The sequence below is a fragment of the Zonotrichia albicollis genome, chromosome 14 (genome assembly GCF_047830755.1).
Source record: "Zonotrichia albicollis isolate bZonAlb1 chromosome 14, bZonAlb1.hap1, whole genome shotgun sequence".
In the NCBI taxonomy this organism is placed as follows: domain Eukaryota; kingdom Metazoa; phylum Chordata; class Aves; order Passeriformes; family Passerellidae; genus Zonotrichia; species Zonotrichia albicollis.
In genome coordinates this window covers 1,727,930-1,754,580 of record NC_133832.1, presented here as the reverse complement: position 1 = coordinate 1,754,580, position 26,651 = coordinate 1,727,930, and the positions used below count along the sequence as shown (strand labels likewise).

General features: G+C 59.5%; 1 protein-coding gene across 2 annotated transcripts; it reads right to left on the bottom strand.

Moving 5' to 3' along the window:
• Positions 1-1,574: 1,574 nt before the first annotated feature.
• On the bottom strand, positions 1,575-25,139 carry BCORL1 (BCL6 corepressor like 1). 2 transcript variants are annotated; one of them, XM_074551865.1, is made up of 14 exons: positions 25,000-25,139; positions 17,608-17,746; positions 15,130-15,220; positions 12,321-14,879; positions 11,849-12,023; positions 11,299-11,379; positions 10,710-11,156; positions 8,512-8,741; positions 8,209-8,415; positions 7,965-8,131; positions 7,695-7,840; positions 6,764-6,841; positions 3,288-3,441; positions 1,575-2,226 (listed from the first exon to the last, which is right to left on the bottom strand). In XM_074551865.1, exons 2-14 carry the CDS (start codon positions 17,691-17,693, stop codon positions 1,950-1,952), a joined length of 4,698 nt encoding a protein of 1,565 aa, XP_074407966.1. In that variant the 5' UTR covers positions 17,694-17,746; positions 25,000-25,139; the 3' UTR covers positions 1,575-1,949. The 2 variants fall into 2 exon arrangements, with proteins under 2 accessions (XP_074407966.1, XP_074407965.1); XM_074551864.1 differs by lacking the exon at positions 25,000-25,139 and adding an exon at positions 23,702-24,637 and having other exon boundaries at positions 17,603-17,746.
• Positions 25,140-26,651: the final 1,512 nt, after the last annotated feature.

The window sequence follows — 26,651 nt, the reverse complement described above, 5'->3', positions numbered from 1 at the left end:
TTGTGCCCACCTTTGCTTGGTATATCAGGAAAAAGTCGGCTGCAAGTGAGGCCCATGCAGAGCAGGAAGCCCCTGAGCTCCTCCAGCCAAGCAGAGCCTGTGCCCTTGGCCTCCGCCAGGCTTCAGGTGCTCCAGCTTCTGTAGTTGAGATCCCTGGGCTGGTACTGGTGGCCAGCCTCCAACTGAACCCTGTCAGCTCCCTCCCACTCATCTGCTTTGAAGTGAACATTTCAGATCATTCATTTGGTGAGTTTTCCCTGTGGCTGCGCCTCCTTAGGTTCACGAGGAGCCTCCCCAGTGTGGGAGCACCTCTCCCCTCTCTTTTTAAGACCTGCCTTGACTGCTCCTGTCAGTCAGGAGTCAGGAGTCTTGGTGGTGTCTGGGCAAAGCTTTCCTCCTAGTCCTATCATCATGGCATTCCTGCTGTCCTTCCTAAGGAAACAACAAAACTACAGCACTGCCCTGAGTGCCCTCTGCTCCCACAGAGGTGAGAAAGCCAGCCAGGGACCAGCTGCCCCTTGAACAGGCTGGGGGTGCTGGGACCAGACAGGGCTACCCCGACATCTGTGTTTGGGGATCACTGGGCTTGGCTGCGGAGTTCCCAGCACCAGGGTCGGGCAGGAACAGTGGAGTGTCCCTGGTTTTCCAGCTGTGCAGACACATGGGCCCTGCAGGTCCCACAGGCCACTTCCCCTCTCCCTTCCCTGAACCACAGACTCAGGCTGACATGCACAGAAATCTGCCTGGACACGAAAAAAAAAAAGGCAGGAGCCAGGGAGCCTGATGCAGGTTTTTTCTGTACATCAGTGTTTTTGACACCACAGCCTGTTGCTGCATATAATAAAACAGAAATCAGAAAGAGCAACCAGAATACACACCCAAAGGCAAAAAAACCCTTGGCTTGAAGAAGGTGCTGCCGGGCCCTCGGAGGGAAGGCTGGCAGCGGGGCTCCAAGGGGGAAAACGCCTGCCCTGGCTGGGGAGAAACACAACACAAAGAAAAAACGAACCAACAAAAAAACTCACCCAAGGCTCCCGCTGCGGAGCGGGGAGAGCCAGAAATCCCCCGATTGTCCCGACCTCAGTCCTGTTAGCACCTGTACAATAAAACTGTACCGGCCCCGAGGCAGAGCAGCCCGCCCGCACCCGCTGCTGCACGGAAAGCCGCTCCCGGGACACCGGCGGGGCGCGGGGCAGGGGGGCGGCTCCTGCCGAGGGGACAGGGCCTGCGGCGGGGCACAAGCTGCCGAAGCGGGGGACGCGCTGGGGGCCGCGGGCTGCGCCTGCCCGGGCGGCACCGCCGGGGACAGGGAGCTGCAGCACGAATGAGATGGAGGAGGAGGCACGGGAGGGGATGGAGCAGCGGGGCCGGCTCCCGGCTGGGGCTGAGCGCTGGCAGCAGGAGCCAGTTACAAGGGCAAGGGAAGGGGCTGTGCCCTGGCTTGTTGGCAGGGAGGGTCGGGAACCCCTGAGCCCGGCTGGCCTCGGGGCACAGTGGAGAGGGGCAGGGGACGGCCTCATCCCACAGCCCGGAGCTCACCATCACAGTGATACAGACTCAGCAAAAACAAAGAAAACATTACAAATTAAATACTAATTAAATAAATACTATGGAAGACATTGGGAGGGGGAGGGCAAACGGAGAGGCGCAGTTCCGTAGGGTCCGGCGGGGAGGGGCGGCGGCTCGCACCCCTCGCTGAGCCCCGCGCTGGGGTTTCCGTCACCCACCGGGGCTGGGTGAGGCGGCGGCGGCAGCGACCGCCACTGCTCGTGGGCGGGGGACCTTGGGAATGCCTTGGAGGCGAGGGTCCTCCCTCCCCAGCTGGCGGAGACCCTGAGGAGAGGAGGAGCGGCTGCTCTAAGACTCGGGTCCCTGCTGCTGGCGCTGAGAGAGCTGCTTCCCCTTGGTCCTTATTATTGCCTCGTGATGCCGGGAGTGGCCTGTCCCCGTCAGCTGCTCCACGCCTGGTACTCCACCGCCGAGCCCAGCAGCTGCAGCAGCTCGGGCTCGTAGTGCACCAGCTCCACAGTCTCTGCCGCGCCCGGCGCCAGCTCGGGGCTTGCTGGCACCTCCTCCTGCGCCAGCACCTGGCTGAGGGACACCTGGCGCTGGAACTCTGCCCGGGGCAGCGTGGCCACCTCGAAGTGCGGGAAGCGGGCCTGGAATATGCGGGAGGACAGCTTCAGCCGCTTGAGCACATCAGAGAACAGGAACCAATTGCAGGGCCTGCAAGGATGGCAAGAGCACGGTGTCTTAGAGGGGTGGAGAGGACTGCAGGCACGGTGCCCTCCCCCGCCTCCTGCCATGCTGGCCCTCCCCTCTGGCCCTGGCACTGTTCTCCATGTGCTGCTCCCCCTCAGGAGCCCACGGACTGGGGTTTGATCACGGCCTCACAGGTCACAGCTTTTTAAAACACTCGCAGCCAGGCAGGGACAGTGATGTGAAAAGTCCTGCCTTCAACAAGGTCCTGGCAGCTTCCCTGCCAGGAATAGGCCACATGGTCAGGAAATGGAGCTTCTGGTGTGGTTTACTGCTAGAGGGCATGCTGCATGTGTCCCTCTGCATGGACAAACACTGGCAGGCACAAAAATTTGTTGCAGAGAAGAGTGGTACTTTGGTTGTTGTCTCTTCCAAGTCACCCTTCTGCCCCAGCAATAGCCACTGTGTCACAGGGGGTACAGGTGGGAATGGTGTTCCAGTACTGGGACTGATTTAGCCATGATGGAAAGGAAACAATCTCAGAGCCATAAGTGTGAGCTGCTGCTGAAGGAACATGGGGCTGGAACTAGCAGGATCACAAGGATGAGAGAGGGGAGCTTCCTGACAGGCACAGCACAGAGACTCTCAGGGCAGCAGTATGTGCCTGGCCATGGAGGGTGGGGGGAACCCTGATGAGCCTTCCCTTATCCCTGAGAACATTCCAGGCTGTGCCAAGCCAGGCACTGCCTCCCCAACTTCCTCAGTGCCACAGCCACACCTTCCCTCTGCTGTCCAGAGCAGCTGTGGCTGCCCCATCCCTAAAAGTGTCCAAGGCCAGCTTGGATGTGGCTTGGACCACCCTGGTCTAATGGAAGGTGTCCCTGCCCATGGCAGGGGAGTGGAATGGGATCAGCTGTGAGGCCCTTCCCAACCCAAACCATTCTGGGATTCTGTGATGATTCTATGAAAAAAACCACCTGAGATACACGAGCAGCTATTAACCCCAGTGGAACAACCGAGGTGCTGCTGCCCGTGCCGGGGCTGCAGCCATGCGTGGTCCTGCCCAGGGCTCAGGGAAAGGCACTCACCCCCGGGCCACGGACACCTGGAGGTTGTAGCTGGGAAGCAGCGGCTTGTCTGAGAACTCAAACATGAAGTTATCTGCTTCTTGCTCCTCTTCCTCCTGGTCTGAGCTCCCTGGAGGGTCGAGCAGCAGGTCGCAGCCGATGCTGTCCTTCCCCTCTGCAACAGGACAGAGGTTGGCACTGCTCAGTCACACACCAGCCCATGCTGGTACTCCCTGACCACTGCCACAACCCCACGGGCACCTTCCCACAACACTCCTGCAGCCATGTGAGAACTGCACCCCTCCTGCTCCCCTCCAGTCCCTTGTCCCAGAGGAACATGGAGCAAGTGCTGGCTGCTCTGCAGATTGCTCACTGGCCATCCCCAGTCGTGGCAGGAAGCTCAGGTGTGCTCTGGTCCCACAGGTGGGACAGTGCACAGTCTGCACCATCAGCTACCCCACTGGTAGACCCCAGACTCTCTCCAAAATGACCTTGACCCCTCTCCCATGCCAGCACAGATGGAAGAGCCTGGAACAGCAAGGAGGGAGGTGAATGTAGAGAGGCTTTGCCTGCACAGGCCCTACCAAGGAAGGCACAGCAAGCACTCTGCTCCTCAAGAGCTTCTCCACGCAAATCCCACCCTCAGAACCTCTGGCAGGTGATTTAGGGCAGCCAGCACCCATCTTAGTGAGGACAGCAAGGCTGTGCCACCAGAGACTAATCCAACCAAGCACCAAGCATGAGGGGAAATGTAAGGTGGATATACAGAAGTTCTTCCCTGTGAGAGTGGTGAGGCCCTGGCACAGGCTGCCCAAAGAAGCTGTGGCTGCCCCTGGATCCCTGGAAGTGTCCAAGGCCAGGTTGGATGGGACTTGGAGCAACCTGGGACAGTGGAAGGTGTTCCTGTTCACAGTGAAGAGTGGAATAAGATGGTCTTTAAGGTTCTTCCAACTCAAACCAGTGCATGATTCTATGACTTAGAGATTTTGCCTGGGTGTTCCAGGAGGCATCTGAGCTCCAGCAGGATCTGTGTCCAGAGGGGATGGAGAACAGCAGGCTGGATCCAAAACCATTTAAAAACAGGTAATTTTCCTGTTTACCAATCTGAAAAGCTCCTGTTGAAGAGAAGCTTGCTGCCTGGATTTTATTATGAAGAGGTGTGAATAGCCTTAAGTTTGAAGAGTGGTGTTGTCCCACTGAGATAATATAGGAGATCTCCAAAAACTTCCAGATAAGAGAGTTTAGATTCTACAGAGAGCAGCAAGATCCAATGTGTCCCTAAGCAAATAAACCAATCATGCAAAAGTTCAACCCCACGCACAAGAGAAAAGGCTGAAAAGAAGAAAATCTTCTGGTGTGCCGCACGAGGAAGCTTCACACACCCAGCTGCTCACCCAGCACGAGTAAGATTCCAGCTGAGGAAAACAGCAGATGACAGGGGACACTGGCTTAGGCAGGGTCTTGGGGAAAACCAGTTATTTCCTAGTGCTGCCAAGGGAAAAAAAAGTCCCTAAGAAACAGGGTGCTGAAATCGTCCAAACTTGCTACAGAATAGGACAAAAATAAGCAACGTGATTATTGATCCAATGTTGCTGCTGGCAAAGCTCAGATGCCATCACTGAAAAACCTCAGATATCCTGAGCAACTCAGAAAAAAGTAGTTAAATGCATTTAATGTGGCAAAAATAGGGCTCACTGTCTGTCCTGAAAGCTCAGTCCTGTCCGTCTGCCCATGCAAAGGCTGGGCCAAGGACAGGAACATTCTGTACCACTGAGGGAGACAATCAGGCACAACAATGCCTGTCCCAGGTGGCGACAAGCCCCGGACTGGGACTTTGTGTCTGGAGCTCCAGCAGCACCAAGCGCAGGACACTGATGACTTTTCCACACCTCAGAGATCCCACACCCTGGCTTCCTTCATTATCCTTCTGCCCCCAGAGAGTTGCAGACCTCAAGGAAAATGTGGACAGCATTCCTGCCTCAGAATAGGAACAGCTCAAGCAGGGCTTGGGATTTCTCCTGTACCCTGAGGGATATACAGTGCTTCAGCTGGTGGAGCTGATGGAAAGGGAGATTTCAAAGGACTGATCCACGGGAGGAGGAGAGTTGTTTGCTGCCTGTGATGACTGAGAGCAGCTCCCTTATTCCAGAGCAGAACCAGGTACTTCCCTGCCCTGGGCTGTACCTGTTCCAGGTGACCCGAGGTGACTGCTGAGGTACCTGAGCCAGAAAGGGACATTGCAGGACACACAGTAAACAGGCTGCAAAGAAACCAGCCCAAGTCTCAGGCTTGGGCATCCTGGTTTTTCTGCGGCTCTGGCAGTGTCCAGCAGCAGTGCCTGGAACAGCACAGGTGATGAGGGGCTGGCACCTCAGCTGCTGCTGCTGTAAACTGATCCCAGGAGGATGGGGAGGAGGGTCCTTCCTGTGCCTACTGGAAACAGACCTGGCAGGGTAAGGGATCCCTTCCCAGCTGTGTTAGCTCCTGCCTTGCCAGACAGCCTCCCAAAGGCAACACTGGGAATGCCCCACGGATGGGGCAGCAGGAAATCAGTGATGTATCAAAAAGGGTAGTATCTTTTAAAATATTGCAAAGTACAGCTATTTTTCTTTGTAAAGGCTTGTGACAGCTTTGAGAGTGAGAAATTCTGGGGAAGGAGGCTGAGGTTTGAACTGTTCCCTGGGCAGGGCTGAGGTGCAGCAGCCTACAAACAGTGCTCTCAGGAGTGAAGAATTTCTCCTGTTCTGGAATGGAAAGACATCAGGGTCCTCCAAAGACAAGTCCTCTTCCAAGAGCACCCTCCTGAACATATCAGATTTGTTTTTGTTTCTAGAAGGATGTTGGAAGTTATGGAGGTGAACAACTACAATCAACAAGCAGTCTCTCAGCCTGAAGTGTAACTGCTCCGAGTCCTTATGGAGGGCTTGGGAGCACTGAACTTGGAAGAGGCTGGAGGGACTCCAGTGTGCCACAGGCCCATGCCAGATCCGGAACATCTTCCATTTTAACCACAGTTTTGAAGAAGTGACAGTAAAGGCAGCAGTCAGCCCTTCACTGGGAAAAATGCCTGGTGTGTAAGAACAGGACCTCCCCTGGATGAACATCTCCCCTCCAAAGCAGGGGAGAGGGATGGGCAGCTCTGGGAACCTGGAAGTTCAAGACTTCTACACCTTGAAGGAATGAGTATGTCCTTCACCTTCCTTGGTGACCGGTTAGCAGGGGAGCAACAAGAACTGCTACAAGAATGACATGCTTGGGATGGACAACCAGAGACCCTCAGCAGCACCTGCAGCCCAGTCCCGCACTCGAAGGGATGCACACATTCAGCTTCCCAAAGAAGTCCCTCCCAGGAGCCACTCCCAGCATGTGTCACCACAGCAAGGTCTCTACCCAAAGCGTGAGTAGAGATGGATGTGGCCAAACCCGAGGTAATGACATGTTTTCCACAGCCTCACCGCCTGCTCTGCTGCCACCGACCCGGCCCGCGCTGCACTCACCAAGCACGGAGCTGCTGTAGAAATCCCAGGCTGTCCGAGGGTCTCCGTCACTGCGGCCCTGCAGATCTGACAGGTAATCTAGAGAGACAAAATCCAGACAGTTAATGGCTTGAAGCATCCTCCTGGTGTGCACATCCACAGATCCAGGGGGAGCTGCTTCACCCCTGCTGCTTCTCCCACTTGGGCATTACAGCAAAAGCTGAACCTCAGCTGCAGGAAGGGTGCTGCTGCTCAGGAGTGGGCATCGCCCCAGGCCCCCAACCAGGAAATGGGAGCTGAAAAGGGAAAACAACAGACAGTGTGAAGTGGCTTGGAAAGAAGGATTTGTAGAACAGTCCTGAGCTCCACATCACCATCCCCAAAACCTGTGTGAGTAGTTGACCCTAGAGGTGCTCACACAGCAGTGGGAAAAGAGAGTTTTGTCAACACTGGGGATTTTCTGTCTTGTCTCTGTCTGGGAGCCACGTCTGGCTGTCCCTTCCTTGCTGCTGTGGAGAAGCCACAAACACTCGTCCTGCGTGTACACAAATGGCACCGAACACGACCAAAACAGCTCCTTCTGCCAGCAGCAGTATTTGGGCAGGGCTCTTTTGCCATAGAAGGCAGCATTATTTGGCAACAAAAATCTGTTCCCTTAGGTTAAGCAGTAGAACCAGGGACTGTGGAATGGCATCTCCAAGCAGAGCACTGTCTTCAGTCGTGTGACCACAGCGCAGCCATCTCCTTGCACACTGAAAAATAACTTTTATCTTATACAGGAAACACATACAATTCTATAATTAAAGTTTGGGTGGTAAAAACATGCTTCTGTGACAGGACAGACCTAAAGACTAAGTAATTTTCTGCTCAGGCCCTTTCACACCCAGATTTGGTCCTGTATGCTGCCAGAGGGGAAGGTCTGGAGCACTGTGACATCAGGCCTGGCACCTACCACAGAGGAAGCTCTTCATCACATCGCTGGTGGCCAACTTCACTGCTGTCTGCCCAGAGTATGTGGCCAGAGTGGGATCAGCACCATAGGAAAGGAGAAGCCACATGGTTTCCAGGTTGTCATTTGCTACTGCGTCATGGATAGGCCTGCAAGGGCAGAAAGGGACCGGGATTTTGCTAAAGAGATGCTCTGGTTTGGGTTAAGATCAATTCAGTGATGACCAACCTGAAGAACCCACTGTGCTCCCTGCCCCACGCTGCGCTGGCTCACCTGGTGCCATCCTGGGCGCTGCAGTTGACGTTGGCGCCGTGCTGGAGCAGGATGTGCAGGATGTCAATCCAGCCGCGGGCACAGGCCTCGTGCAGGGCCGTGTACCCCGCGTTGTCATGGTGGTTCACGTCACTGCTCTTCTTCTGCAGGCAGTACAGCACCACGTCCTGCACAGCAAGAGCAGGCTGTGACAGCCAGCCCGGGCAGGGCAGCGGGGGCACAGGCAGGAGGGCACAGGACTCACCTTGTAGCCCAGGCGAGCTGCTCGCTGCAGCAGCGTCTCCCCTGCGTTCTTGTTTACAATCAGCCGCCGTGCTCCAGGGGGAACATTCTGGGCTGGGGGCAGCTCAGGGGAACTCCCTGGGCTGGCCCGATGTGACTTACAAAGTGTCCACAAGTCCTGGGGCTTCTTTGGAGAGCACATTTTGGGCTGGTTGCAGCAGCCTTTGCCCTGGGAAAGAAAGGAATACAACTTGGCACATGTGGCCATGACTCGTGGGAGTCTCCTTCTCCCCTCACGTGTTCCCCTCATCTGTTCAAGCCATACCTTCCCCTCGTCACAGATCCCTGCCAGGTGTTTGGTTTTACATTTGCGTTTTCCTGATGGTTTCTCTAGCTCTTCTTGGACAGGAGAGGTGTCGGAGTGCTCCAGGAAAAAGCCATTCCGAAAGTCCGTGTGTCCTTGAGGTTTCCGGGGTGATGGGGAGAGCCTGCTCCTCAGCTGCAACTCTGTGCCTTTGCCCTTCCCACACTCCTTCTGCTTCCGGTGCCTGCAATCTAAAGGAGAAATGTGAACGAGTGTGCAGCTTCTGTAGGTACCACACTGAAGGTCACCCAGACCTCTGCCACCAGGCAAGACAAACTGCCCATCTCTGAGAGCTGCACAGAAATCAGAGAAGTTGTGGCTGCACCATCCCTGGAGGTGTCTAAGGCCAGGCTGGACATGGCTTGGAGCAGCCTGGGATAGTGGAAGGTGTCCCTGCCCATGGCAGGGGTGGAACTGGATGAGCTTTAAGGTCTCTTCCAACCCAAACCTTTCTGGGGTTCCATGATTCTAAATCCAGCCCCAGGGCAGGGACACTGCAAGAAGGAGAAGCAGAGGGAACACACAGATTCTCCCATCTGGGATGAACTCAGCATGTACATGAGACACCCAAGGAAAGATGGGAGCAGGATTCACTGGGATATGTCTTAGAGGGGCAGGACAAGCAGGAGCTGTCTGTGAACACTCAGTGCTTGCTGCCTAAACACAACAGGCGTGCTTTGCCCTCTCACATCTTCCCCTGAAGTTAAGGAGCACATTTAAGTTTTCATTAACATGCATCCAGTTAAGAAGCACCAGGATTTCTCAAGGGAAATCCAGCCTTGTCTTCCCTGAATGGAGGAATCCTGCTCACCCAATCCTGCAGCACGAGACTCACAGGCACTCCATGAAATGAGTAAGAGATCAGTTAAAAAGAGAGAGAGGAAAGGACTTTGCACTGCATGGAGAGAACTTCGGGACTCTACTGCCACTGGAGGTGGCTCAAGGCCACAACTTCTGAATCCAAACTGCAGCAGGTCCAGCCTCTGAGGGAAGCTGGACAGACAGACAGAGACTCATAACATGTGTGGTAAAGCTGCTGGCAAACCCTCCTGAATGCCACTGCAAAGCTCCTTCCAGGCTCCCGTTCTGAACAGGAGGTATCCCGAGAGTGCCTGGGTTGCCATGACACCAGGAAGCCAACTCGAAACTTTGTTCCTGATCTGCCAGAGGCTCCCAGACACCACAGGATAGTGTAGCGCTGTGCTGGAGCAGATACCAGCTGCTGGGAGGACAGCAGCCACCTCTGCTCCCCACAGCATCTCAGCAGCACCTGAGGAGTGCCACTCTGAGCTCCAATGTGGCAGAAAGCAGCAGGGCCATGGCCACTTCATGCCCTCCAAGAGCACAGCCCAAGCATGCAGAAGGCTGGCACAAGTGCTGCCCATGACTGTTTTTCCCCCGTCACCTGTGTGACTCTGGACTACGAGCCACAGGCAAGCAGCAGCACACACCGAGCACGGCTGGACTGGTGCCACAGCCCCGACTGTCCCTGCACAGGGAGAGGGGACCGCAGAGACTGCTGCCCCCAGGGATGTGCTCACCATGGATTTAGCTTTCATGGAGGGTCTGGCAGTGGCAGGGGAAGTTGCAGGAGCAGTGGCAGAGCAGAGGTGAGCACAGGCAGGCCCAGCGTGTTCCTCCTCATGCCTACAAACCACAGAGGGGGATCCCCCATCACTGCACCCTTGCTAATCCTCTCGCCCTTGTGCTCCCTGGTGCAAGTTTGCAAGTGACCCTCATAGAGCAAGACAAAGCCAAGAGAAGCCTAGTTGGATCAGGATGGCTCCACATCCCCCTGTGTTAGCACAGATAGCTGAGCATGGCTCTCAGGGACCCTGCTTGTCCAGAAATCCACTGTGCTACCTCATCCCATTCTCATTTTCCCATGCCCTCTGTCTTAAGCCAAGGGTAAGATCAGTGTCTAATTAGCCACATCAATTGCTGTTTACTGCTTTGGAATTTACTGTTAATGTTTTTGAAAGACGAGCTGGTCAACTGAAGCAGCCCATGCTACAGCCATCAGGTCATTAAAAGTGAGGGAGTTTCATCATTACAACAAAAATAATGAAAACCAAATCCCCCCAAAAATTCCACACATAAAAAGAAATTTCCTCCTCTGGTCCCCAGTTTAGTACCTGAACCCCTTTCCCAGGTTGTACCTGCTTTGGATTTCCGCCTCCGGTGGGGATATCCCACTTGCTCCTCCTCCCGCTCAGTCAGGTATTCCCCTGTCTGGTATTTCCGACTTTTCTGCCGTCTCCTTTTCTTCCTTTTGATGTGGCCATCCTCCTCTTCCTCCTCCTCCTCCTCATTGGGCTCCCACACCTGCCTGGGTGATTCTGCTCTCCAGGGCAGCTCCCGGGTCCTCCTCGTGTGACAGCTGCTCCTCTCAGACACAGACCTGTCCCTGTCCCTGCGGCTGTGGCAGCGCGATGTCCTGTGGGATTTGCGCAGCTTGCGATGTTTCAACGATGTCTCCTCCTCCTCCTCCTCCTCTTCCTCCTCCTCCTCTTCTTCTTCCTGATCCTCATCCAGCAATGGCAAAATCTCCGGAGCACTCACATCACACTCTCCCGTCACGCCAGCAGAAGAGCCAGCATTGCTTCCTGCAAAAAAGTGGCATTTCTAGCTGACAAAAAAGCCACGAGGATCCACAAGGCAAAGCCTCAAAGCAGGACAAAATGCACGGACAAGGCGATGTGAGAAGGGAATGCAGGACTGTCACCGGGAGCCTGGGCACCAACTCACCCGACTGACTGCGCGTCCGGCTGCTCAGCACCACCGGAATGAAATCCCGGAAGTTGTTCTTGGGCTTCTTCTCCAAGTAGCCTGCGAGGAAAACCAAACCATGAGAAAACAGATCACAGACCTGTCATGTGGGGAGGGCAGTGCAGTGTAGTGTCACCATAGCAGGGGCTGCTGTGATGGCCCAAGGCTTGAAACCAACAGAGGTTGGTTTAGACTGGACATAGGGAAGTTTTTGAAAATGAGGGTCCTAAAACACTGGCACAGGTTCTCCAAACAGGTGGGGGATGTGCCATCCCTGGAAACATCTAAGGCCAGGCTTGGCCAAGAGAAACTTGATCTAGTGGAAGGTGCCCCTGCCCCTGGCAGCAGGGTGGAAAAAGATGAGCTTTAAGGTTCCTCCCAATCTCCTCCATTCTGCCAGTCTGATCATGCTGCAGCCCTATTTTGGATCCCAACCCAGCTCCAGAGCCCATTTGGCTTCAGGAGAACAGCAGTTTGGCCCTTAGGGCAGCCTGATGCCACAGGAACCCAGTGCCATTCCCGACAGTACCTTCCTCGTGGCTGTCTCCACGGTGAGCCGGAGATGGGCACTCTGTCTTCGCTGGCCTCCTACGCTTGCGCTTTACCCCGAGGCTGTTGTGATCCGTGATGGAACCCGGGCCGCCCCGGCCTTCCCGGCCTGCCTGCTTGCCAAGCTCATGTGGATTGTCGTGGTGTTTTTGCCACTGTGAAAGGAGGACATGAGCTGAAGCTGGAGCTTCCCACTGGCTGAACTGGAGCAGCACAAAAAGGACAAAAGTCTATCTCCACTGATTACGCTGGCGCCCTCCAGCTTTTTTGATAATCCAGATACATTTCTGCCCTGGACAACCTGCAGCACAGGTACTTCCCCCACAGCCAGGCAATGCCCAGGAGCACAGGTAGAAAGCCCTGTGCCCTCAACTGTCCCCCCACAAGAGCTCCCTCCTCTCCCCCGGCCCCACCTTTGCCCTGACCCAGCAGTCCCAGCCCACCCTATGCACCTTCCTGCCATGCACGCTCCGGCTTCCCGACTTGCTTGGGGACTCCTCACTGTCCTGGCCTTGGCACTTCAGTCTCTTGTGGCTCTGCCTGGTGTCCCCATCGTGCTGCCGTTTGGCCTTGCAGCGTGTGCCACCCTCCTGCTTGATTTGCCCCGTTCCTTTGAGCTTGGCCTCAGCGAAGGCCTGGGGAGCCGCCCCGGCATGCAGGCAGGTCACCGAGGGAAAGGACACATCACACTCCACTCGTTCCTTCTTGACCCTGCACAGATCCACCTGCTGCACACACGGCAGGGGCTCCGTGGCCGGTGGCTCCTGGGAGCCCTTGCAGCCCAGCTCTTTGCGCTGGCCATCCGTGGGCACCTCTGGCACCATCCGCAGGCCCTGCTGCCCAGCCGCTGGCAGGTCATGTGACAAATACGCCGCTAACACTTGGTTTTTGGGTTTTGCATCTGACTGTTTGAGGCTACAGCTCCCCTGGGGAGCCTCAGTCTGTGCGTTGCTCTCCTGACCGCAGTCAGACTCTGGCTGAGTGCACTCCTGACTCTTTGGAGCGTTGTCCAGCTTCCCCTTTCCCCCTTTCCCATCCAAAGCACTGGTGTGGAAAGCTGGACCTGCCTCCGGTGGTGCTGGGTTGGTCGGCTCCTCGCAGGGCTTGGGCAAGGCCCGGCAGCTCTTGCTCTTGGCCGCAGCATCTTGTTCACCCTCTGGCAGGCTCTGGGCGGCCGCACTGGGCTCGGCGGGCTGCACGCTCGGGAATGCCGGCAGCACGCCTGCCCCGGCTGGCTTGCAGGGGCTGCTCTGGTTCAGGGGCAGCTGTCCTGCCGTGGAGATGCCGATGGAAAGCAGCGGGGTTTGATGGTACGGAGACCAGCCCAGAGGCAGAAGTTGAGGATTGGAAGGTTTTCCACTGACGGGGCATCGCGGGTACACGCTTCCCTGGACAGGATTCCAGGTGGCAATGTCCTTGGACTGACACAAAGGAGCTCCTGGAGCAGCTCTACCATGAAGAAGTTTCCTGGCAGGATCCTGCTGTCCTTCTGTGCCAACCTGGTTGGCTTTCTTCCCACAGGGAACGCCGGCATTGCGGGGCTCGCCCTGGTCAATGATGGAGATGGGCTCCTGCTTGGGCAGGTGGCGTGGGTCCCTGCTGAGGCTCACGCCGACATCCTTGCTGAGCAGCAGCGAGGCCGGCACCGGGTTGGCGACACCGACGTAAGTGCCGGGGATGGTGCTGATGAGCGTGGTGTTCTTCACCCAGGAGCCCTGCTCGCCGTTGCGCAGGAACTCAGGAAAGATGACCAAGGGTGGGGTGGTGCCGAGGCACGAGGTGACGCTGCTGCCCGTGGCCTGTGCCGCACGCTGGGACTTGGAGAGGACGGTGGTGAGCAGCGCTTTGCCGCTGGTGTGCACGGGGGTGAGGATGGGCATGGGAGGGGTCTTGCGCTGGCTGGGTGGAGGCAGTTTCTGGCGGTTGGACTTGGAGGAGAGATCAAGAGGCATCTCACTGCACTCCGGGGATGAGACCATCTCACGCTCTAGCTGGGGAGGGGACTTTAGAGGAGACAGGGAAGTGGCAGCCCCGGGTGCATGTGGCTCGGGAGCTGCCGGGGCTCTGGCCTGCACAGCTGAGCCAGAGGAGGGAGCAGCGCTCCCCCCTGTTGCTGGTGCTGGTGCTGCCGGCAGAGCCTGGCTGGAGGGCAGGGCCAGGCTGGTGCTGGACAGGGAAGCGCTCTCAGCAGCAGCCTGGGCACTACTTCCACCCGAAGGTGGGGGGCAGCTGAGCTGATTCACCTCCACAGACACCACTTTGGCATCTGAAGCCAAGGGCCTGGTGACAGAGAAGGTGTAGGGGTAGGAACGCAGCTCTGGGGAAGCGATAATACCCGGTAGGCAACGCTCGTGCAGGTAGGAAGGCAGGACGGGGAAGGTGAGTGTGGAGGAGACCCCCAGAGTGGCTGGGAGTGTGGCCACGCTGAGCGGCTGCCCACAGCTGGGAGGGGGGATGTACACCAGTGACTGGCTCGGGCTCAGCACAGCCCCAGCCTGGAAGGACAGAGGCAGTTTTTGCATAGCAGGGGCCTGAGAGGGGGGAAAGCAAACCCTGTTCAATGTGAAGGTGGCGGGGCTGGAGGCAGAGGTGTTGCAGCTGGAGACAACCACAGACAACGTCCCTTCTGCCAGCACGCCTGGCCCTTGTGCCGCAGTGCTCGGGGGGCTTTTCTCGTTCCCAGCAGGTTCACTCTCTGGAGCCACAGAGCAGGCTGGGGCAGCATCAGCCTGCTTGTCGCTGGGAGGATCTGCTGGTGTCCAGGCAGCATCAACACTGCTGCTCTCCTGCTCCACAGCTCTGGGGGTCGCTGGCTCCTGCCCTCTGCCATCCCCCTGACCTGCCAGAGGGCCCAGGCTGTTGTCTGTCACAGTCTTTCCCACACACTCCAGGTTTGGGTTGGGATCGGGTGGCTGCTCCTCCAGTTTGGGTCCAAGCTTTTCCTCCACCTTGCCATCAGCATCCAGCCCCTGGACACTGCTGCCACCACCGCTGACTGCTGTGAGCTCCACCTGCAGCAGGAAGGGAGAAAGTGTTCCTGGGAGCTGTGCAAGTGGCACCCAGGGAAGCAGGAAGGATCTGTCCACCCTGGACCCAGAGGCAAAAGCAGCAAACAGCTTTGCCCAAAGGAGAGCACGGCTTTGCCTCACTGCATGTCTCTCAAAAAGGAGTCGATGAATCCATTAGGGAAAATGCTCCTGCCTGGCCTATTCCATCAGGGAATGGCCTTCTTGGACTCAGCTGTGCAGGCAAAGAACTCACCTCGGAAAGGCTGCTGCTGACACAAAACTCTTGAGACCCCAAGTGCTGGGAGCTGCTCGTTTTTGACTCCTCATCAGAAATGGGGGCTCTCCTAGGTGAAGAAGAAGACACAGCATTACAAAACCCCAAAATACGCTCCCAGAATCCCACCCCTCCCTGTGCCCCTGTGGGACAGTGGAGCAGCTGTACACCTTCCTTACCCATGGCCACCCAGCCTCATCATGGGCCAGCCCAGCCTTCCCCAGTGTCACAGCCTGGTGCCACACACCTGTTCCTGTCCCCTTCATTTTCCATTCTGTCCCACCACACCTTTCCACCTCCCCTGAGTCTCATCCTGCTTGTCTTTTCCTCAACAGGCACCTCCTCATTCCCATTCCTTCTGTTTCCTCCCTGTCCTAGGACCCCCCGCCCCGCCTAGCTGCCAGTGGGGTTCTCCGTCTGGTGCCAAAGCTCTCTGGGCTCAGGAGGGCTGGACAGGAGCAGAGAGCATCCATGGCCATCCCAATGTGCCATGTCTTGCTGGCCAGTGTCTGGACCCTTCATCTCTGGAATGTGATTCCTCAGTAGAAAGTCTGGACAGGACAAGGACAAGGACTGCGACCTCTTTGGGACACTCCTTCCCCGATGGTATTCATCGGACAGCCCTTCCCCGCTGTTTTGCTTGGGACAAGCTGCTAGTGCAAGCACAAAACAGATCAAGTTTGGATTCTGTTGATGACATAATTTCAGACAGATTTGCTTCCTATGTCCTGGGTTTTCACAGCAGCGTCAGAGCTGTGGGCACATGATTTGTCTTTGGACTCAGTACCCCCAGTGCTGGGGCCCTGTTACATACCCTTAGCATCAGGACCTCACTCGGGGCTGCCTCAGCCCTGGGACTCTGCTTCATATCCCCAGTGCCAGGAACATTCTCTGTACCCCTTGTAGCAGGACCCTGCTCTGTTCCTGCTCTGTATGCTCAGCCCCAGGACGCTGCTCTGTACCCCTACTGCTGGGACCGTGCCTGGGGCTGTTCCATGCCATCCCCACCGACCTTCCGCTCAGTGACAGCCCGCTCGGTCCCTCCGGGGCTCCTCTCGGCCGCCAGAGGCCGCGGGGCGGGGATGGCGGCCGGGGCCAAGCCTCCTCAGCCGGCGGCGGGGGTGACCGGGACGAGAGGCCGGAGCGTCTCGGGGCTGCCGGGGCCGGAGCGGGCGGGGTGCCGGGGCCGGAGCGGACGGGGGTGCCGGGCTCGCCGCGGGGCCGGAGCGGGGCCGGAGCGGGCGGGGGTGCCGGGCTCGCCGGGCCGGAGCGGAGCGGGGCCGGGGCCGAGCGCGAGGGGGAGCCCGAGCGCAGCCGCCCGCCCGCCCGCGGGGCCCGCCCGGGCACGGCGCTCCCGGCGCTCCCCGGTCCGAAGCTCGCCCGCCGCTGCCCGCAGAGCCGACGGGACCCCCCTGCCCAGCTCCCCTCGGCAGCCCCGGAGCAGCCCTGAGGGCGGTGCGTGGTCTCCGCCCGGCCCTGCCGGGGCTGCTCCCGGGGCAGTGCGCGGTGCCGCCCGCACAGACGGGGCCCAAGGAATGAGATGAGGATCGGGGACAAGAGAGCGCCCAGGCGCAGCACCCCGGCCTGCCCAGCCATCTCAAAATTTGACGCCTATTGTAAGCTCGGAGCAGCGCCCAGAGACTCGGCGGGTATCGCCATCGGAGCCCTTATCTGCGGGACGCAGAGCGCCCGGCGGTGCTGCGGGCGGCAGATCGGCTCTGCCCGAGCCAGACCCGGGGCTCGGCCCTGCCCACTGCTGATGCACCGGCCTCGAGGGACGCCCGCCAAAACCCTCGGCACCCGCGGCGAGCAATGACAGCCACACGCTGCCTCTGTACACATAAAACTTCCCTGGCTTTGGCAAATGCATGGAGCAGACACGGTGGCCTTGAGGAAGCCACAAACTAGTCGGTTCTGAGAATAAGACCCCGAGCCATGGGAATCAACAGGCGATGCAAAGCAACAGAGCTTGGCTTGATCGATCCTACCTCCCAGCCACTAATTCTCCCTAATCTCCTCTTTGGTGGCAAGTCACAACCCTCCCATCTGATCATCTCGTTGGCACAAACCCTCCTGGGTCACCAAAAGCTTTTAGTTCAAGCTCTTTCCCTTCCTTGGCCATCAAGAGCACAGGTATAGGGAAGCCAATAGCACATGCAGACAACTCGGTCTTGTCAGCACCAAAGCTGTGGAGGTAATGTAACCACACATGGGCAACAGATCCTCTGCCGAGACCTCCAGCACACTCCTTGCTGGAGCAGAGGATGTGGAGACCCTCCTGGGATGCCAACATATCCAATACACCCAACTCCTCCCTGTGGCTCATTTGCACTTTGGGCCATTTTAGATCCCAGTAAAAAGGGGTTCAGTCAGCACCAGCTCCCTTCCCAGCCTCTCCAGATCCCTAAGTGGCTTCCTTGTGCCTTCTTTGCCCTGCCCGCCACCCACGCACCTCACCTCTCCTCGTTGAGGCCACACATGCGAATCCGCTCTGTGCTGGTCCAGTTGTGCACCCCGCTGTAGAGAGGTGCTGTAGAGATCATGACAGCTGCTCCTCACCCTCCAGGATCTGCTGGGGCTCCAGGGACCACTCTGCCTGCAAAAGGAAAACAGTGGGAACTCTCCCTAGGCTGATCGATTCAACCGCCCTTTGAGAAAACTTGTCCCCAGCTTTGCTGCCAGGCAGATGGGGAACAACGCCCCAGGATGCCACAGGTCTGGAAGAGGGCTAGGAGGAATTAGCAGTGCCTTTGGACAGAATCCACCATCCACTCACCCTCTCTTAAACAGTGTTATTGCCACTGGCTACCACAAGAATTTCACACAAGTGTCTTCACACACTCACAATCCTTTGAAACATTTCCCCCATTTTTTATCTCCCTCCAGAGGAACCTCCAGCACCAGAAGATGCCAAGCAGAGCTGTACAAGGCGATGGTCCTTTACAGCACTGAAACTTGAAGGCTGAACAGGACTCTCCTAAAGCAGCCCATGGCAGATCCTAGGGACAAAGCCTCAAACAAGGAGGGTCTCTCCACAACTGAGGGCTCCTGGAGGGAGCAGAGGATTGCCAGCGGTGCTACCAAGGGTTTATCCCCTCCTTCTGTGAGGAAGGTGCTGGTTTTCTTTGGAGTTATGAGTAGAAAACCTGAGGGAATCCAGAGATTCAGGAGCATCCATGAGGCAGTGTCAGCTGGGTGGAGCTGTTCAGGGGAGAGCGTTGCAGCCAATCGTGCAGTGCTGGGTGTTGGAGCATTGAGAAGCTCTGCTGCTCCAGGGAAAAGGCAGAGGAAGAGAGGATCTCCTGTGCTAGCAAGTGGACTCGGCCAAACCAAGCAGGACTGACTGCAAAAGGGAGAGAGATGCTGTCAAGGAGGTTCAGGGAATTACTAAACCCTGAAGGTAAAGCAGGCACAGAGCCACGGCAACGCTCTCAGTGCAGCGGTGGGAGTGGGAATTAGCTGGAAGCAGCACGTGATCCCCAATCTCTGCCGGTCGCCTTTTGCCTGACAAACTCCTGGCGACACCAGCTCTGCACGGGACGAGCAGCAGTTTGTGCCACGACAGGAGCCCCGCGGGGAGCTCGGCCAGCAGCTCAAGGGCCGAGCCGCAGGGCTGAGCGGCTCCCCGAGCGCAGCTGCTGCCGGGTGTCCTCGCCGCAGCCCGAACGTGCCGGTGGGGATCCGAGGAGGAGGAAAAAGGGGCCAGGCACACGGCAGAAACGGGGGCAAGGCAGCTGGTGTGCCAAAGAGAAACCGACGGACCCATCTGCACGTACGAGGGCACAAGTGCACAAACAGCGTACGGAAATCAGAGGTCAGGAGGGGAAGAGGGGAAACCTGCTAAAAACACACACTGTGTGTGAGACGGGAGAAATCCTCCCGATGGGGGAGACGGGCAGACGCCAAGGCAGAGAGCAGGGTCATACCCAAAGAGACCGAGGTGGCTTGGAGCAGGAAGGGGAGGAGTCTTTCGATGCTTGGAGAGAAATGCAACATAAAGGAAATAGGGGAACAAACAATCTGCGGGGATTTCACCATCTTAGGCTAAACTGAAAGGAGGGGAGGAGGAACGTTCTGCCCCCAAGCACAGCAGCAGGACAGATGCCCCAGGAGAAATCAAAAGGGACCTTCTCTGCAACGGGAGAAGGGGATGCGTGCAGCTGCACGACGTGGAGCTGGGGACAAGCAGAGATCAGGAGTGAGCCCGGAATAGGTCTGGCAAGGGAGGAGTGCTAACGGGGTGCCATGAGGAGCTGGAAGAAACGGCACGTTTGGAGTCCTCAAGTAAGAGCTGGTGAAAAGGGCCGGAACGACGGCCACAGGAGGGGAGCTGGGAGGACACAGTGACAGAGATCAACACTGTTTCGTGGATTCTTGGCCTCTATCCTCTACAGACGATGTGGGACACATGCCAAAGACAGGCATTTCACAGGGAACGAAGAACAGAAAAGAAAAATAATCCAGAGATGAACTCAGAGAAGGAATAAAACAGGGGCCAAGCACCAGACGTGGGTTCAAACACAAACCAGTGGAGCAACAGCATTCTTAAAAAGGCAGACCAGGAAGTTTATTGGGAAATCCAGGGATGAGCAGCTCCCGATGCAACACTGAACCACAGAGAGCAAGTGCAGCCTCCCTGGGTCAGAACACTCTTAGCCGAGTCGGCACAAGGAAAGCAAGCAGATCTCCCATCTACACTGGTGCAGTTGGAAGCAACATTAAAGGGATGTAATTAAACTCATAGGAAACCCTTGGAGAACACAACTAGGGCATGGCTTCACATGCCTGTCTTCAAGCAGAAGAAGCTGTTGAGAAACTGATGAAGCCCTTCTCTCCCCTCACCCCTTCAGTCACGTCACTGAAGCCCTGCAGTATCCCCGTAAACCTGACCAGGGAGTTGATCTCTGTTTAAAACACTTTTTCTTTTTTTTTTTTTTTTTCCTGGCTGGACTGGTTTTAACCCATACCAGCTCCTAGATCAGCTTCACCAAGACTGAGAGAGGGCAGAGCCTGGCACAGACTCGACTTAATCCACAACGTCTGCCAAAGGAAGTGTATACGAAACCACAGTCTTATTTTGATTTAGCTAAATAGGTGCTCAGCCAATTCTAATTAACGCCAAAGAAAACGAGTTTAGAATGAAGTAAGAACATCGAGGCATTCTGTGTGGGGAAGCTCATATGGTATTAAAGCTCCTTCACCTCCCGAAACAAAGCGTGCCCTAAGAACTGCGAGCAAGGAAGGTGCTGAACACGCTCGCCTGCAAAGGCGAACCCTCTGAGAGGTTTGCAATGAAACCACTATGGTGAATTAAAAAAGGGGATTTTGTTCATTAAGGCAATACATCTCATCATTTCGCAAAAGGAAACGATGCTACTCTGCAAACCCGCCTCTTCCAGGCTCCAGGAAAAGCAAAGCAGATGTTTTCCTTGCAGTGAAAGTGCGCTGTTACTCAGGTTAGTGATGACTTGGCTACCCATGGAAGCTCCCCTGGATTAAGTCAAGAAATTACTCTTCTGAAATATTGCTGTACAGTGATGGAAACAAGTTTCCAGAGATTAAGTTCTTCAGGAATGGACATTTTTTAACCATTATCTATTGACAAGTCCTCCTTGCAATGAAAACCCAACAGCGCCAAGACAACCATCATTTCGGGGCAGGCTGAGCAAAGGTTCCAGGACAGGCTCCCTCAGCACTCACCTATCAGCTCCCACTGCTGACAAGAATTAAGCCCATGCCATCTCCACACTGACCCCTGTTAAACCCTGTCTGTTCCCTGGCTCTTGGGGATCCCAGCTTGAGCTGCCTGAAGTGCGGCTGCCTAATTGTTTCCTGCAGCCTCTCAAAGTCACACCTCCCACCCCAGCGTTAATGCAGCAGAGGGGTTGCAAAGTAGATTATGAAGCCATCCCGCTACAAGCCACCCTCTCCTCCCAGTGACAGCAATCCCTTGGCCCCATCAGGTCCCCAGCCTCATTTCTCAAGTGCTTGCATTGGCAAACATGCAAAGCAACTTCTCAGGTTGGCACCAACCTGCCAGTCACAGATAGCCAAGGGTTTGCTTCTCACGGGGAGTTTGGTGCTGCTGGTGTTTGCCCTCACAGATGTCACAACTATGTTGCCACCTGGTCTAACTCACTTTGATCAGATTACCCAGAGCCATGACCTCCTCCAGCATCCACCTTATGGCACCTGTAGTGCAGGCAGGCCTACCAGGGCGGGAAGGGGGCTTTTCCCTGCACCTCCCAGAGACAGCCTGTGCCAATCAGTTCTCCATGGTGCAAACACATCCCTCTGCAGGACCATGCTGCCTTGATCTCCCACAAAAGGCTTTCCATGTATTTTCCTGCTCTGTGCATTTCCAAGCACTAAAACCACTTGGATTTCAAGGCACTTACCCCTCCTCTCTGCCATGCCAGCCCCAGCACATGAGCTACACACCGAGAGATGGGCAGTGTCCCGCTGCACCCTGCCTGGGCAGGTGGGAGCTGACAGCTGCTGAAACACCAGCAGCCCCCCCAGCACAAGGATTCCCTCTGCCTGCTCTGGGCAGGCACACCATCCCCAACACAGGTGGGAGAGCACCAAGCAAACACCCAACAGGCAGCAACGTGCTCCACTGCTGGCAACAGGAACTCAGACAATGGCACGAGTTCACCCAGGGAGAACATCAGCCTTGCCTTTCCCCCTGCCTGAGTGGCAGCCACGGCATGAGCTGACTCCAGGAATCCCAGCATGGGTCACTCGGTGCAGCTCAGCTGGACACAGTAAATGCTGCCCAGTCGGTGGTGCCTCCGTCCATGCTGGCATTGAGTGGGCCCGTGGCACAGAAGAAGGAAAAGGACTTCCCAGCCCGAGGGTGTGGAACAGAGAAAGGCTACCACATCCCTCGGCAGCAGGAGATGGGGAGGATGCTCTGCTTGCCCTCCCACAGCACCATGCGGCTCCTGTGGCCAGGGGACACTGTGGAAGGCTGGGAGCAATGCACTTTGACCCTGGAAACACACCCGCGGGAGATACCTTTGAAACATTCATTCCCAGAGCAGCAAAACCTGTAAGGAAGGGGGTTTTATCCCCTGGATGGCTACAAAATATAAAATGAGGTCAGCTGCGGGAAACTCGGGTGGGATTCAGCGCTGGGAGCACAGCTGGCCGCTTTGGCAGGAGCGGGAGCAGCGGAATGAGGGGCAATGTGCCCTGCAGCTCTCCCCGGGGGTCAGGTGGGCCAGAAGGGAACGGTCTGCACAGACAGGCAGGTCTCCCTCCCTTGCCATAGTTTGTTCACTTTGGCAATTCTTCGTTGCCATTAGTAACACAGGCAAGGAATTCTATGTGTTTTGATATGGGATGGTCTGGCGTCCATCAGAGGTGCAGAGGGCCGGAGCAAGCACTCACGCCCCCGGCACCTCGGCTCTGAGCACCACTTTGGAAAAGCCGGTGGAGTAAACTGACAGCAAAAAATTAACAATGGAATCAAAAATTAAATAAAAAAAACCTGTGACGGCCCTATCACGGGACTCGCAGCGGGCACGATATGCAATGAGGGAAAAATTTAAACAAGAAAACTAAATAAAAAGAGAACAGACTATCTTACGTTATATTATCACTCATGCAGAGGTCAGAAACTGTAGGAGAATGGACCAGGAATGACAAGAGTGGCACAAAATGCAGCAAGGGCAGGCCAGGCCACCTCTGGGGCTGTCTGGGCAGAGCGGTGCCCGGCGAGGGCAGCCCCGAGCCGGGTTTGGTCCCCGCTGCCTGCACAGCCGCCCCGGCCGCTGCAGAGCTGAGCCAGGCTTTGCCTACACGCATTTGCTTAAGCTGATTTAAAGACACAGTAACACCACACGTAATTATAGATCCTCGGCACGATGAATTAGAAATAAAAAAGAAAAAAATCCATCCCTATTTCAGAAAAATAAAAGTTTGCTGCACACTGGGCAGTGCTGTGATAATTGGTCCCAGCTGCTGGACAACTGGTGTCACTAAACCCTGCCTTGTCTGCAACAACCCGGCTGCCCTCACTAAAGCCCACAAATTTTTAAGGATTGAAAAAGAGCTATTAAGGGATGATAATATTTAAAAATGTCCCTGACAAGGTGCACATCATCCAAAACCCCAAAAGCAGAGCAGAGCCTCCCATACCTGGGAGCCAGACTAGTGCTCCAGAGCCCAGAGGTCCCAAGGGCAGCTCTGAAGGCCAAACCCCGCTGGAGCCCGGGCTCTGACACCTGGAATGCGTCTCCAGACCCAGGTGACAGCAAGGCAGTCGGTGTCCTCGACTGGCGCCACGGAGCCTCCAGCCAGTGCTGGCACTGGGACCACCCAAACCCAAAGAGTGGCCAGGGCAATGGAAGCACAGCAGAAAGGGAAGGCAAGGGAAGGAAGGCAAGAGAAGACAGGGAAGGGAAGGCTGCTACAGACAGGGCCAAAAAGATGCAGAGGAGCTGAGAAGGGCACGGGATGCACCGGCCCTGCCCTAGCACTCATCCCCGCACTCCAGGGGATGAGGGTGCCAGAGAGCGGATGCTCCGTGACAGGAGAAACTCACTTCGTCTCTATTTTAGCCTGATGGACCTTCTCCCGGCGCTGCTCTGAACCGGCCTCACCCAGACTGGGATGAGGGGACCGATGTCGCTCGCCGAGGAGCCAGGATCCCTCACGGTACCGGCACGCTACCGCGGGAGGGCTGGTTTCCTCCCCGGTGAGGGCGGCAGGAAGCGCCGCCTCCCTCGCCCGGTCCTGCCGCTGCCCGGCCATCACCGTGGGCACGGGCGGGGGACCGGCCGCCCCCGCTGCCCCGCCCCGGGCGTCGGGGGGCGTCGGCACGGAGCGGCACCGCCCCGGCCCCGGCCGCAGCCCGCCCCGGGTCCGGGTCCGCGCGGGTTCCCCGGCGAGCCCCCCGCCCGAGGCGCGGCACGTCCCGCTGCGAGCCCCGCGAGGCCACGGCACGGCCCACGGCCCCGCGCCGCCCCCGGGGCCCCGCGGGGCGGGCAGCCCCCCCTGCCCGGGACACGGCGGCCTCGCGGCCGCTCCGGGGGCTTCGCCCCGCACCCCGCAGCCGTGCCGGGGGCTAGGCCCCGCCGTGCTGCCCCGCGCCCGCTCCCGCAGCCCCCGGCTCAACAGTTGCCCCCGGGGCCGCTCCCCGGCGGAGCGTCCCGCAGCCCCGGCAGGCGCGGCCGGGCCCCCGCGCTGCCGCACCGGGGCAGCCCCGGACATGGAGGTGGCGGCGGCCGCGCTGCCCCCGGGGAGGGCTCTTCCGCCACCGCCCGGCACCCGGCCGGCCGGCACCCGCAGCCGAACCGGCCCCGGCACAGCGGCGGCCGGGGCGGGCTCGGGCCACGCCGCCAAACTCCACGAGCGCCCGGCGCCGCCGTCCCACCGCCGCCCCGGGAGCGCCGCGCTGCGCGGCCGCCCCGCCCCGCCGCGGGACCCCCCGCACCGCCCCGGCAGCGGCAGGTGCCGCCGGTGCCGGAGCAGCCGTGCCGGGCAGGGCAGCGGCTCCGCCGCGCCGTCGCGGGGCGGGGAGCGGAGCCGCCGGCGCCGCCCGCTGCCCCCCGCCCGGCGCTGTCAGTGCCCGCCGCGCCCCCGCCGCTGTCCCGCCGCAGGACGTCGCCGGTCCCCCCAACCCGCACACCCCCCCCCCGCGCCGCCCCACCGCCGCCCCCGGGGGTGTCCCGGGACCGTTTCCATGGAGATCCCGTCCGGACGGCCGGAGGGGGGGTCGGGCCACCCGCTCCCCTCCGCTTGCCCCCGCGTGCCGTGGGTGCGGGGCGGAGCGGGCCCGGGGTGCCCGGGCAGCGGGGGCCGGGGTCCAGCGCGGGGCGGCGCGGGGCGGTGGGTACGCACCTGCTTCCCGAGGCGGGCGGGCGGCGGGGGGCGGCGGGCCGGGGCGGGCCCCTGCCCCAGGCGGCGGGTCGGACCCCGGGCGCTGCGAGCGGCGGTTCGGCGGCAGCGGCGGCGGCGGAGGAGACACTGGCAGCGGCAGCCGGAGTGTGAGGGCGAGAGCGAGCCGCGGCCGCGCGGGCTGCCGGGAGCCGTAGTCCGTCCGCCGGGGCCGGGAGCCGCCGAGCCGCCCCGCGGACTGCGGGTCCCGGCGTGCCGCGCGCCCCGGCCCGCGCGGGGGGGCCGGTCCGGAGAGGGAACGGGCGGGCGCGGGGAGGGAACGAGGGAGGGAGCGCGGGGAGGGAGGGAGGGGGCTCCGCGCCCGGCGCGGCCCCGGGAGGGGCGGGGGTCGGGAGGCCGCCGCGCCCGGGGTTCGGCACGGCACGGAGCGGAGTGGCTCGGCACGGGGGGAGCCCAACGCACACACGCCCCGCACACACACACACGCCCGCCCGACCCGCGCCGGGGCACCGGCTCCCGCACCGGGGAGCGACGCTCGCTCCGCACCGGGGGGAGGAGAAGGATGGAGGAGGAGGCGGCAGCGGGGGCGGGCGCTCGCTCCACGCCCGGGCAGCGCCGGGCGCCCGACAGCGGGCAGAGCCGGACGGGCAGCGCACGGCGAGCGCGGCGCACGCAGCCCCGTTGCCCGCAGTCTCGATGTCCCCAGCCCTAGAGTCCTCAGTCCCGGTCCCCGACGCCCCGCTCTCCCCCACCCCGTTGCCCTCCGCCCGGTACCCCCCGCCCGGTGCCCACCGCCGGGCGCGGCCGTGGGAGGGTGGGTGTCCCCGGGCGCAGCGGGGCCGGCCGGTTGAGAGAACGCGGACCCGCCTGTCCAGCCCAGGTGGGCGTGTGGCCCCCACCCCGGCGGCGCTGCCGCTGGGTGACCCCCCCGGGCCCGCTGCCCCCTCCGGCTCGATACCCCGCGGGGCGCGCAGCGCTGCGGGGCGGGGGTCGAGGTGCCTCCCCCGCGCCATGCGGGACATCGAGCGGCACGGCACGGTGCGGCGGCCGCAAGTTTGTCACCGGTCCCCGCCCGCGGCACTGGGGCCCGCAGGCCCGGAGGCCGCCGCACCCCCCGCGGTGCCCGGCCAGGCCCGCTGCGCACCGTCCCGCACCGCCCCGGCGCTGACAGCCTCGCCCGGCCCGGGGCCGCGCCGCCCCCGGCGCCCGCACGGGCCTCGGAGACCGGCGGCCTCGCAGCGCCCTGGCGCGGCCCCGCCGTGCGGGCACCGGCTGCCCGGCCCGGCCCGGCCCTGCCCGGCCACGCCGCCCCGGGCTGTGTCGGGCCCCGCGCAGCACCGCCCCGTGCCCGCTCCTCTCCCGCGGCCCCTCGCCCCGGCCCCGCCGCCCCCCTCCGCCCGGCCCCGCGTACCGGCAGCCGGGGGGGACCGCGGGGGTCCCCGCTCCGCACGACCCTGAGGGGAGGGCGGGACCCGCCCCCCCCGGGCCGCGCCGCGGGGGCTGCACGGGGACGGGCAGGAGCGGCCGGTCCCGGGGCACGGGCAGCGATGCCGCCACGGCGTCCCTCGTCCCCGTGCGGTGGCACCGCGCTCCGGCATGGAGCGGCCCCGGGGGCGGGCAGGGGCCGGGGGCTCCCCGGGGCCGGGCCCCGCAGG